The 13,475-nt window shown below is 37.5% G+C and overlaps 1 protein-coding gene across 5 annotated transcripts in view; it reads right to left on the bottom strand.

Annotated features, from left to right (window-relative positions):
- Nucleotides 1-13,475, bottom strand: part of PRDM6 (PR/SET domain 6) — a 132,452-nt gene that overhangs the window by 22,986 nt on the left and 95,991 nt on the right. For all 5 annotated transcript variants that reach the window (XM_039543104.1, XM_039543106.1, XM_039543103.1 and 2 more), the window contains 3 exons: nucleotides 8,283-8,410; nucleotides 4,394-4,518; nucleotides 908-1,250 (listed from right to left, as the gene is read on the bottom strand). In XM_039543104.1, coding sequence (XP_039399038.1) covers nucleotides 908-1,250; nucleotides 4,394-4,518; nucleotides 8,283-8,410 — 596 coding nt within the window. The remainder of the gene's footprint in view (nucleotides 1-907; nucleotides 1,251-4,393; nucleotides 4,519-8,282; nucleotides 8,411-13,475) is intronic.

Raw genomic sequence — 13,475 nt, 5'->3', positions numbered from 1 at the left:
TCCAGGTGATTCAGCTGTTTTACTCAAGCCTTCTTCACAGCTGAAGGAGAGACAAAACATGGGCAGTCTTTTTAGTTGAATTAATTTGATTTTTGTCTTTTGTGCTGCCAGCGATCAAGATTGTCAAATAAACCAGCTTTGATTCATAAATAATAGTTCCATTATATCTACTCTGCCACTGGTCAGAGTACCTGAAATTTTAATTCACTTGTTCAGCTAAATTTCATCCTCAGTTCATGGCCATAAAATTCTCTATTGACAAACTTTCAGACCAACTTTGACTCTGAGGTATCTAGTCAACATTTTTCTTCGGTGTGGATATTAGTTTATTGAATAAGTGGCATCTGTTTTCCTCCACATCACTAGTGGAGTAGGTATTTCCTTTTGACAGCTTTCCACGATTTATGGGTTTGCATGCTCTGAAGAAAAATAGTACTAAGCAAAAAATTCCAATTCATTACCTCTTAGTACTTAATTAAGTTTATACACATTGCACACTATAAGTGAACCCTGAAATGACTATGACAGCTACTGAACAGCAAGTTATATTATCTTTGGAAGACAAAGAGACTTTTGATTATCTTGACCTCATTTTTTTCAGCCATAATATATTAATAAAATTTCTTTCTGTTTTGTTCCCTCTAACAGATGTATCAAACCATTCTGAAAACAAGATTATATTTTTGGATATTTCCTTTTATATGTACATTTAGGTACCAAATGTTTTTACAAATTGTGAAGTTAAGCAATAGCCATTATCAGCTTACTTCACACAGCCATAGATGTATTATGTTGTACAGGCTCCTCCTAATAATGGTTTAGTTTTTGAAATAACAGTCTGATAAAAGCAAAAAGCAGAGGGTCTGGCTACCCATTGATACAGAAATAAAGAGTGCCCGTGTTTTACCTGTCAGGGTTCTGCGTACACACGTGCATCTGTAAGAGGATCCGCTGGGTGAAAGTCTTAAAGCATTGCCCACATTTCCAAAGGTGCCAGTCACTGAACTCAGAATTTAGTTGGCTCGTTGATGTTGGGCTTGCAAGAACTCGCTGGTTTTTGACACTGATCTGGTTAAATCCTGACTCGATAGGCCCAGACTTATCCAGAAGAGAAAAATTTCTGCTACACGGAGTCTGTGGAAATACTATGGATCGCTGTGGTGTGGCAGGGGGTAGTTTGCTACTTTTGTTAAATGGTTGTAGGGTATCTGGTCTGGACATGGCCTCCATTACAGTTGAAGGGACATTCACTGGGAGAAAACAAAAAAAAGTAAATAAGATCTGCTTTACTATTTCTTAAAACTAATACAATTTGGGGAGAAAATAAAAAATATTCAAAGTCTATTTTCTACTGACTAGATTCAAACAATTCACTGTTATTATAACACATATAAAAAGGGCTGGAATGAGACTGCGAGCTGAATGGAGAGGCTGGTTCTGCCATGTAGGAAGTTATCCGAAGAGAGATTTGAGACTTTGTAATGGTCCAGAGAAGAGTGACAAGAATGGTTAGAAGTATGATACAATAGGATTCACATCTGAGAGAAAATTCTGCAGGTCTTACACTATATCAAATCTCTGTGTTGCAGAAAACAGACACAGCAGTAGTTTCCTTAGCCTATCAATGGGCAGTCACCAAAGGACAATATTACACCCTCATTTATACACACAAAGCTTGTACAATACAAATCAATGTCTTCAGTGTGATTGCTTGCATGATTAAGGCTAGTAGGATTTAGTTCATAATGAGACATTGCAAAATATATGCCTAAATATCTTTGTACCTCAGTTCCCCACCAATAAAATGGGATTACTAATACTTCCCTACCTCACAGAGGTATTGAAAAGACAGATTAATTAAGGTTTGTGAGGCACTCACATATTTTGATGATGAGCACAATGCAACACATGAGAAAATAAAATTCTGCATTCAGTGCAGCTATTGGATGTTGTACAGTAAATGAGTCATGGGGAGTCACACACACAAAAGAAATATTTGAGATCTGCCTCATTTCTTGAGCACTGTCCATCTTGAGCACCAAATGAGACAGGGATTCTATGGAAAAAATAGTATGTGATCATGTACTTAAAGACTGTACCATAACGCACCATGGCACATGGATGTCTTAAATTCTGGTGTTTCGTAACTTTTGAGTGCTTGAATTTGCAACCATAACATTCTTTTAATGTAGCATTTGGGGATTTCTCTCTCTCTCTCTCTCTCACACACACACACACACACACACACACACACACACACACACACACACACAGATTTACCTTCTGAATACAAGTATGTCTAGTTGAGATACAGTAGCAGTTTCGAATGGTCTGTTTAATGAATAATTGTTACTAATGTCTTAATAGTTACTGAAATTAAAAATACTGAAATAAAAAAATGCAGTACAAATCCATTTTGATATGGTACTGTAAATTAATACAAAGTTCCTTTACAAAATTATTTTGTAATGTTTCCTCAACCAAAACAAACATGGTAATCCATGTTATATAAATTTATTTATGTCTAGTCCTTTCTATGTTGTTCGTCACTGTACAATCTGAGAGCCTATTTTATGAGTAGAGTTACCTCCAGTAGGATGTGCATTGCTTAGGGTGACCAGCTGTCCCGATTTTACAGGGACAGTCCCAATTTTGGGGTCTTTTACTTATATAGACTCCTATGACTCCCCACCCCTGTCCTGATTTTTCACATTTGCTGTCTGGTCACTGTAACTGCAGTACAGTTTTTAAAACACATCTAAACATTTTAGGTGTATGGAAAAACATGTGTAGTAGAGCCTGTCATATGTAAACTTTTCTTTTCATAACTCTTTTCTAAGTTTCTCTGTCAGACAAGGGAGACTTAATTTTAAAAAAATTGTAAGCATAAAACCTCCGTCAAGAGATTCAAATAATGAGGTTTAAGAGCTAAGTAATATTGTCACAGGTCATTGTGGGTGAAGTTCACCCTTGTGCAGAGGAACAGCACAAGGACTATTTTGAGTGTTTAAGTGGCACTTAGGTTATACATAGGCCTGGTGCTGGCCCTCTGCCCAGAGATGAATTTTTCCCTTTCTGTCGGTCTCCCTAGCTTGTGGATGAAACTCCTTGGGTTCCCTTGTAGCGAAGCAGAGAGTGACAATATTTAAAGATTTAACTGTGATGGGATTTTGTTAACTGTATTGTTTTAAAAAAAATGATTTTGTAAAGTAAAGCTCACAAAAATGAAAATGATTTTTTTAGTGTTAAACATTATGGCCAGTAATTTAATGTCTTTAAAACTTCTCTCAAGTATAAGAGATTAGAAAACTCCAGATGAAAAAGGATGGTTATTTTTTATCATTTAATCCCTGGTATCTTGCTGTTTTATTGCTGCCTTTAAGTTGCTAAGAGACCCAAGTTCATCTCAGTATAGCTGTTTAAGTATCCAAGTATTTGACTGAAAAAATCTAATATATAGTTGATTAGCCACTGACAGCCACAGGGTCATTTTGACCAAAGTCATTCAAGCTTTTATTATTTGCTTCTTCTACCACATAGACACACATGGCTGTCACAATGGAAAAGAGTTCCCTGATGCAAGCTGAAAGAAGGTAGAGAGATGCGCGTGTGTGCGCGCACACACACACACACATATATATATATATATATATATATATATATATATATATATATATATATTCTAGGAGGTGCTGAGCACTCTTAATTCCCACTGAAGACAAGAACACATACCACCTTGCATGACTGGTTCTGTGATATAAATGATTTCCTTTTTTTATATTCACAGTAAAATAAAATGGCAGGGGAGAGGAATGAATGGAATTGGGGATAGTTGTGATAGGATGGGGGCTCCATCATCATATCAGGTTATTTATAATTAGCCTTTATTTAAAGGAACTAGCATTTTCTCTAACCACAAGGACCCCATCTCTATGGACAGTCAGCCTAGACCTCCATCAACACATCCCACACTAATATGATGAAGCAGCATTGACAGTGACTGGAAAGATCACATTATGTTATCTTTTTGGCAAGAGAGTAAATCCTATTATAGAACTGGCAACTAGAGAGAGGGTTGGGGAAGTAAAGAATAAACTGGCAATAAATCCCTAGTCAGGAGGGATTTCATATCTTGCTATGCCATGGGGGGAACCTGCAATTTAGGTTTCAGTCCTGCCCACCTGTAGGTGCGTGCATTTTACTCATATAAGTCATTCCACAGACTTCATATATCTTAAGGATTTTCAGAATCAGGGCCTTATTTTGTAATTGTCCAACTTACCTTAAATAAATATCCAGGGTTTACTTCATACTTCTTAAGAAACACAAGGAACAAAACAGATTAACTGTGAAATATGCATTATGGACATATAGTTAGAAATAAAATACTTACAGTTTTCATCCTGTGCAATACACTGTAAAGGGATTCCAAAGAAAGATGTGTAGCTGTCATTGTACCACACCAGCAGTTCGGTGCCTCTGGGGATATCTATACAGGCCCTGTAGAATATATTTGACCTAGTCATAACAAACAGAAAAATAGCCCAGTTTAGGAACAGGTAGCGCTCCTTTTACCATATGCACTATTATGATGGAATTCCACTGTTTTGGAAGAATTTCTGCAAGTTATCCCAAAAGAATAGCTCATTGATTCATGGACCTGAATCCATCTCATCAATGCACTCCACTTAGTGCTTGTAACACAGGATAACAAACAGCTTAAAGCTACTTTGTAACTAAAGTAGTTTAAGCCCTAAGGAAATGTTTTACAAAACGTAATAAGCTATTGTTGTTGCAGTGTCCCTTTTGGAAGAAATTTTAAGGGAGACAGGTTTTTTTGTTTCAAAAACATTCCAGTGTAGAATTTGGAATGCAAACACTGCAGCATTGCACCAGTGCACAAGATCTAGAAAATGGGACCGACTCAAAACAGATCAGTTTATTTTCACTATCCAAACTGAGGAAACTTCAAAGACACAGTTTAGATGGTAAAAAATAAATAGATGATAATTCTTTTAGATTTAGCTAAGTGCTGTTAGTAACAGAAGTGAAGAATTTTTTAAATACAGAAGATGATTTTTAACGTGTGTCCTCTTATATGTCCTTCAGTCTCACAACAGAACTATACCTCCCAAAAAAGAGAGAACTAAGGTTGAATAATATGGACTTTTGGTCCAGAAGAGTCCAGAAAACAGGGCTTGTAATGAAAAAGAGTTACTGAGGAAATCTTTCTCAATATGAAGCATGGGAACAAGGTTGATGGCCCTTCGGGTAAGTATGATGTAGTAGTTACCATAACTGAGAATCCTTCTGTAAGTTCTATCCTGATCTCACTTTGAGTTAAAGGACTCAAGTAATTACAGTGAAGTTAGAGTTAGGTGTGAGATCAGAATCAAGCATCTAGAAGAGGAACTGAAAATCTTATTGGTTTGTAGTAGCTTTTTGCTTAAGCCTGGTACAGTACAGTAAAACACTCTTATATGAGATGGATAGCAATTCAATACATACAAGAAGAGCATTCCACTCTGCTTGTACGATTACATACCAAAATGATATAGTCAAGGTACCAAGAAAGGACCATTTTTAAAAACAGCTTGCATAAGGCAGAAAAATATCTCTAGACTTTAAAAAAAAAAAAAAAAGTTAGACCTCAACTGGTTTTCTTAATGAAGAATTGCTACAAATGTTAGCCTGAAGTTCAAGATAAAAGCATTTAGGGTTGGTAGGCCTTAAATTTAGCCTTTCTGTAAAGAATTTGCCGTAGCAGTGCAATTTGTTCCTTGTATAACACTGCAGACATAAGGAGAATCCTTCGCCACATTTTTCATGGCAGTGAGATATGCACTTGTCAACATATTTTGTCACCGCAAAGTGGCTCTTGGCAACAGGATCATAAAGATCAATAAAAAAGTGCAGATTCTCAATATTTTACTAGCAGCAGCAAAAATTTCATTTATCTTGTTATTTTCCTCACTTACTGCCACCCTGTCTCAGGAGGGCACTGCTAGCTAAGCAGAATGTTTTTCCCATTCTATGAATATCTGACAAAAACTCTTGCCTTTGTGTCTCTCTCGCTCGTTCTCTCTCACTCTCTTACTCTGCTCCTCTCTCGCTCTCTCCCAAAGCTGTACATGTTATTAATTCTTTCCACCGTTACATAAAAATCAAAATTGGAGCCATGCTATAAATCACCAGCATCTCCTAACTTGAGAAAAATCGAGTCTACTTTGTACTTCACCCTTGTAACATTTCATCTCTCAGTTTGGCTTCCCTTAATATAAACACAGCAGCCCGGCAAATGAATGTGCTAAAACCAAATGACACACTTTGCCGCTGAAAGAGCAGAACTGTTTTTGAGCAATGGGTGGTCTGTGAAGCTTGGAGTAGGCCGAAAAAAAATGTGTAAGGGTACACCGTTCCTTACAAGCGTACAGAGCTTCCAAAACTCGCAAAAATCTCTGCATGCTGAAGTACATCAAAGGGATTTTTCCCTTTTCGGATAATATTTCCTTTGCTGACATGTATTTAGTATTGTGGTTGGATGACTCATAAAGATAGCTTCATGGCGTCCCAACGCAGTTGAAGCAGAACACATGCCAACAAACATTATTGTCAGCCTCAAAATAAAAACAAAACGTTCAGCTAAGGGTCAATCAATCAAGAGCGCTTTGAAGAAAATTCCATTTAGATATTACAAATCATAACAGAATGAATTTAAACCAGCTGACTTTCTGTGAGGAGGATGTCCATGTACAATAAAAATTAGACCGGTTTTTCAGTGTCCAACTTTTCTATTTTCTTACACTTGGATTCAGTCACTGGTGATGGATGCCAGTTTTTTAAATTGTGTTTTTGTAGTTCATTTTACAAAGATCTGAAGTAATCAAAAACAGATCAACAGAGGGAACTCTAAGTAAAAGCTCCATCATGAAAGCAGAGTTGTAAAATGTACTTAATATTGACAGATGTGGAATGACTTTCTCATGCCCATATTTCATTTATGTTTTTCATCTATATGTATGTATACACACACACACACACACTCTACACATAGTTCACATACTCAAACATGGTTGTCTCAGTGGTTCATAATATACCTGGACTACCAACCAAAAGTGTTCTGTACAACACAGAGACAACCTTAGTTTAAACAGACCATTTAAAAAATGAACCATCAGAATTATTGCTAAAAATATAAATATTTAAGACTACAATAAAAGTTTGTAATAATATAATAAAGCACTGTCATATATTCTTCTTTGAATTATTACTGTATTTTGACAAGGGGCCAGAAACAAAGTTGAAAAATGCTATTGGGCCATTTTATCATTGTTAAACTGGCACCCTAAAGGAAAATCATCAATCTGTGTGTATTTTTCATTTTTCTTTGCATTCACATTTGTTAAAATATTTAAAATATTATAAATAAGTTTAAGACCCGTCATTAAAAAAAATAAAACCCAAAATAAATAGCCAACAGCAGGAGTGCTCAGCTTAGTTCCCAAACATTCTTTGATGTGTTTTCTATAACATTTAAAAAAGCCAAACAGTTGCTTCTGATTCTGAAGGGGAAAGATTTGTTTATGGCTGAGCTCATATATTTATGTAACACATTTTCTAGGTTTTTTGCTATTGTTTGTAGGAGGAGAAATGGGAGCCATAATTTCTTTACACATTCTTTTTTACATTCTCATTTTTATTTTGTTATAACCTTCACTTGCTATTGACATCATAGGCATAGGCCACAAGACCATCTTGGCTGACAGGTGCATACAGCAGATGCATATTTGGGTCATAAATGCCCAATGATTCTCCCCAAACAGAATTTTGAACACTGAAGTCTGATGTTTTCATTTCAAATGAGGCCTTCTCCTTGTCCGTCTTCCCTAACATAATTATTTATTGTAAGAGAGGGACAACTCTTCAAGCAAACTACTCTTTCCAAAGCAGTCTACTGAGACTACTCAAAGGATGTGCAGATTGCTTTGTACAATGTGATCTGCATACATGTTCCTCTTCTAATGACATAGGGTTTAAATCATCAGGAACATCAGTGAGATCAGAATCAACCCTGTAGTATGTGCTCTCAATTATGTCCCCCTCCTCAGCTTTTGACAACCAAACTTAAGAGCTCTTAAATCTATATTACTGAGTTTGCGCTGTACAAAATGAAGCCATTCAAGAAAGCCCAACAACTGTCTGTGAACTGGTGATAATTACACTTCTGATTTTTCGTTTCAAGGATTTTTTTCTTGCAGTGAATAAATCAAGACATACTTTACCTGTACTGAACTACTGTTAGGTTCTGCTCCCCACAGTGCCTTGCACATCGGATATACCTCATCCAACTTGACTTACTGGGTTCCCCGCCATCAATAAAGTGCTGTAGTGTCCCATCTTGGTCATATATCTGGAGAAGAGGTCAGAAGGTCAAGTAGTTAGAAAGAATCATCAGCAATCATTTTCACTGCTTTGCCAGTGTCTCTGTGTGCCTGTTCCAGAAATTTATTGCCATGAGATTTGTCACTGCTTATTGATGCCCTTAGAAATACAAACGGAATAACAGAGAAATATTTTTGGTGATGCAAGTTTATCATGTTCCTCTTATCAAGCCAATCTTTTTATATTAAACATATTTGTGGTGTCTCAAAGATGTGACCATGTTTCCCAAAGAATATTTAACCTATTTTTGACAGGCCAGCCTTAAATAATGAACTGCCAGATAAACAAGAAAATCTGGATGTAAAGGCTGCATTGAAATGGCTGGAACAACTGAGCAAGGGTTAGTAATCCCTAAACATCTAAAGAAGTGGGTTTTTTACCCATGAACGCTTATGCCCAAATAAATCTGTTAGTCTTTAAGGTGCCACTGGACTCCTCGTTCTTTTAATCCCTAAACAAGGATCACTTCTTTCACATTTTAAATGCAGCAAAAGCTTGTACTTCAGGGCAGGATGGTATAGAGTATAATACAGCAAATACTAATCAACTGGGGAGCCCTAAGATTAATAGTACTAAAATTAATGGAAGTGAAAGGAGAAAGAGTAATTAAAAGTACAATTTTTGAGGTAGCAAATGAGAAACCAGTCTTGAAGAATCTATGTTTTCTTAAAGATGACATCTCTGCTAAGGACAGGAAAACCAGTCTGAGGTTTACAAAAGAACCCCACTGCCCTCTTCTTATTGTGTCCTAGAACCAAAGAATCAAACCTCTTTGGAGGCTCTGCAATATTAGGTTAGCTTTTAGTTCTCCATTATTTTTCATACACGGATGCACTGGGATTGGGATTGGAGCCAGAAGACCTAGACTACAGTGTGAGAGCCTGATCTCACAACCTTTATAATCAAATTTTGCAAAACATTTGGATAGTTTGGTTAAGCTTCAGATCGGCACTCAAACAGTTGGCTGCTTAGCCAAACCAAACCTGATCGCCAAATCTGTTGAGATTGCCCATTTACTAATTCTTTTCCCTTTAAGAGCACTTTCTTTCATGACATGCTTGCAGAAAAACATCTAAGCATACTAAAAATAATCTGCCCTTTTAAACATTAGTTCAGCTAATAAAACAGGGAAACGTACATATATTAAATTTAAGATTTAAAAAGAAAACACATCATCAATTCCATAAACTCAATTTTATGTTGGCAGGATTGATCCAGAAATGATATTAAATAAATCAGTGTAAATGTGTTTCAATCATCATTTTAAAAAACCAACTTGCTTTTAACCATGCACACATTAAATGCACCAAACAGGGCCAGTCAGCAGTAACACAGCGCCCTATCACGTGGGAGATATGAGCTTACAACCTGACCTTGTTTCTTTGCTCCTGGTTGAGAAAGGCTGGGATTTCTTCAGAGGCAATGTATTCATCACTGGGAGATGATGAAAGGGAAAGTGAGTCTTCTACAATGACCCATATAAGTTATTCATGACTGGAGGGCCAGCTAATCCAAGAGCTAAGAAGTGATGGAATAATTAGGTGAATATAGCAGGGATCCTCAGGGCTTTAAGCGTGTCTCAGAGGAAAAAGACCTGTGTCTAAAAAGGACAGGTATCAGACGGGTAGCCATGTTAGTCTGGATCTGTAAAAGCAGCAGAGAGTCCTGTGGCACCTTGTAGACTAACAGATGTATTGGAGCATGAGCTTTCACAGGTGAATACATGCATCCGACGAAGTGGGTGTTCACCCACGAAAGCTCATGCTCCAATACGTCTGTTAGTCTATAAGGTGCCACGGGACCCTTAAAAAGGACAAGTAAATGTTCTTGATGATTTTCATTTGTTGTTTTTTCCATGTGTGGTACCTTGTTATTAACTAACAAAAACATGAACTGACATCCTTTTTCATATAAATACATGCCAATTTATTGTACAAATATAGGCAAATATCCTATAATGAATAAAACATATGTAACGGAGAGGGGAAAGTTTTACAGGAAATGTGCCCACAAAGAGAGAGAGAGAAGGAAAAATTAATGACTAACAGTATTTGGCTGGAACCATCTTGGCAAAATGTGTCTAAACAGTTTTTCACACAATGCTTATATATTTATTTATTAAAGGCATTTATATGGTGCCTTGCATAGCAACATGGCTTACACTGAGGAAAAAAAATAAGCCCATTCATAGAGCTAATATCCCCCTCTAGGCCATGAATTCTAAAAGATAGAGATGAAAAGGATGAGAACAGCAGACCAGGTGAGAGGGTAAATGGACCCAGCATTTATAGATAAACATGGACAAACAGAGGCCTTTCCACACTTTCTGAATATGACCAGCTAGGACCTGCCACTGAGCATGTCTTGGTACCAATTCACTCAAGCTTCACTCTTGAGTAGAAATAATCCCCTTTATAAAACAAAAATGAACTGAATTATAGCCCTCATCCAAAGTGAACTGGACTTCCACTGACTTCATTCAGCTTTGGCTCAGGCCCTGTAACTGTTACTTCATTTTACTGCTGACTTGTACCTATGGTTTAGCTTTCTGTATGTCTCTATATTGCCCCACAGCTGTAGAAGCAATGTCTATAAAAACAGATGGGAACTCTAAATTGGGCAAAGGTTCATAACTCGGCTAGCTTTTCTTGTGTTTGAGAGACATCACAATTTCTCTATCATATTTTCTATGGGATTAATGGCAGGGAAAGGAAGGGGAAATTGCTACAAATGTTGATTTCCTGATGTTCTGGTCCCTCACCAAAGACAACTGCGTTTTCCCCATTTCAAATGAACCCACAGCAGTCCTATTCCTGTTATGCCACAAACCAAAATCTACAGTGCCATGAAGCAGAGGGCCTTTAACACTAAAGCAAGAAGGACATTGCTACATTGTCTGTTTATTTGTTAAATCACAAAACCCCAGTTGAGGTCTAAAACAGTTGATTCACTATTCATTGCATTTTTGTCTAACTCAAGCAACAGGTCTGATGGGGAAAAAAGCATAATCAGCTATAATGTAGAACATTTATACTCTAACACAAGCTGTGAATGGAGCTACTCTGGCATATTATATACATTTACACATTCCCTCTATATTACACATACACATATGCATACTATGCCTGTAGCAAAGCTAGCCTTCTAATAAATTGCATTTACTATGCATTTACCTTTGACTGTTTTGTCTGTTCACTTATCCATCCCTTCTGCGATGACTTTTAACAGATTCCAGAAGAAGCTGCCATGCTGAAAATAAGGTATTCTTTCCCCAACTCCGGCTGGAGAACCCACTTGCCTCTCTAGGTCCCACACCCCTCCTCACCCCACGCTTTTCCCTGATATGACCAAGGGAGTGGAATCCAACCGATTCATTGTCTCCCTCTTTCTCCCCATGTTGCTTCTTTCAATCAGAGATTTCTTTCAAATCAGCATCCAAACTGCTTACTGTCTTCCCTTCACTCTTCTGAGCCAATATAACTGTTGATTCGTTGTTAGTTTTGCTAATAAGTAGCACGTTAACATTTCCTATCTTTAGTCAGTTTTAATTTATCTTAAGTAGTACACTGAGCTATTGGTACAGTTCAGATACTGAAAAGAGGTTATTGTATAAGGGTTATTTATATGGTACGACTTGTTCCTTGTTTATTAATCTCTATGCAATAGGATATTGATGTTTTACAGTAAAAGAGGTTATATAGTCAAATTTAAATGCAAAAATGTATGATGATTTTGCAGTTATAATCCCTTGGTTCCAGATTATCAGATGTCCCCACTTTCTTGTCCAAAGGCAGAGTATAGGTCAAAGTGGAAGAGGGCTCGAGTTGACACAAACTATTTAAAGTAATCTCTTTTCCAGTTTTTATTGCCCCTTCTCAAGAATACAGCCTCCCCAACATTTAGGGGCATAGGCACAGTGAGTAGCAGCAGACTACGAGGTATATGAAGGGCAGATGACCAACCTCTTTCCAGGTTGCCATCAATGCTGCTACATGAGCTAGATGTGTTCAGAGCAGGATATAATGGAGACAACAACTAGGCAGTTGGTGCACTGAGACTGCTGCTTCTTATCCCAAATATAAATGTTTCATCTACCCTGTTTGTTTTTCTCCACTTGTCTTTTGGCATATGCTAAAGTTGTAATCTCTTTTAGGGGCAGGGTTTGTCTTTTAATTGCTTGTATATACAGCCCTATGCAATGGGGTCTTGATCCTTGATTGCAGCCTTTGGGGACAACCACAATACTATAATAAATCATTATTAAAATAAAATAATAATAATAGTCTTTTTAAACCAGATAATATATCATATAAGTGATCCTTGAAAAATCTATGAAAAATGGTTACTAAGCAAAATAAAAAGCTACTGCAACCAAGCAGTTGGGTACTATTTAGAATATGCAGGGGCATGCGCATAAATTGAAATGTGACCGCTTTTGGAGGGGCACATTAAACACACACATATTATACACATGAAACCATATCAATGCACACGAGTACATCATATGCATAGAAATAAACAGCAGTACACTCACCATTTCAACAAAAATACATGCACTGTGGAGCCATCTGAATAAATGTATCCACAAGTACTTGGCGTGGTGGGGTCACATCACTCCTCTGGCCCTGGAGCCGCAGCAGAGAGAGAGAGCAAGAAAGCCCCTCTCTCTCTCCCCTCACTGCAGTCCCGGGGCCAGCGGAGCTCTGTGTCCCTGCTTCACCCACCTTCCCCCTCCCACTATGTATGCCCCTGAGAATATGTCATGTACTAAATTTAAATGAGACTAGGCACCGCCCGCTTGGATCAGACCCATCCCCACCCCCTGCAAAACAAGCTGATGTCCTAGGCACTGCCAGAAAAAATAATAATAATTAATAATAATATGCCAGACAATACATGGCAAAAGCATTCAGAAAACTCTGAATCATTTTCACCCAGATGCTGCCATCTAGGCTCTTGATTAATGGCGGGGAGGGATAGCTCAGTGGTTTGAGCACTGACCTGCTAAATCTAGGGTTATGAGCTCAGTCCTT

The sequence above is a fragment of the Mauremys reevesii genome, linkage group 6 (genome assembly GCF_016161935.1).
Source record: "Mauremys reevesii isolate NIE-2019 linkage group 6, ASM1616193v1, whole genome shotgun sequence".
Lineage (NCBI taxonomy): Eukaryota > Metazoa > Chordata > Testudines > Geoemydidae > Mauremys > Mauremys reevesii.
This window is presented reverse-complemented; position numbering and strand designations above follow the sequence as displayed.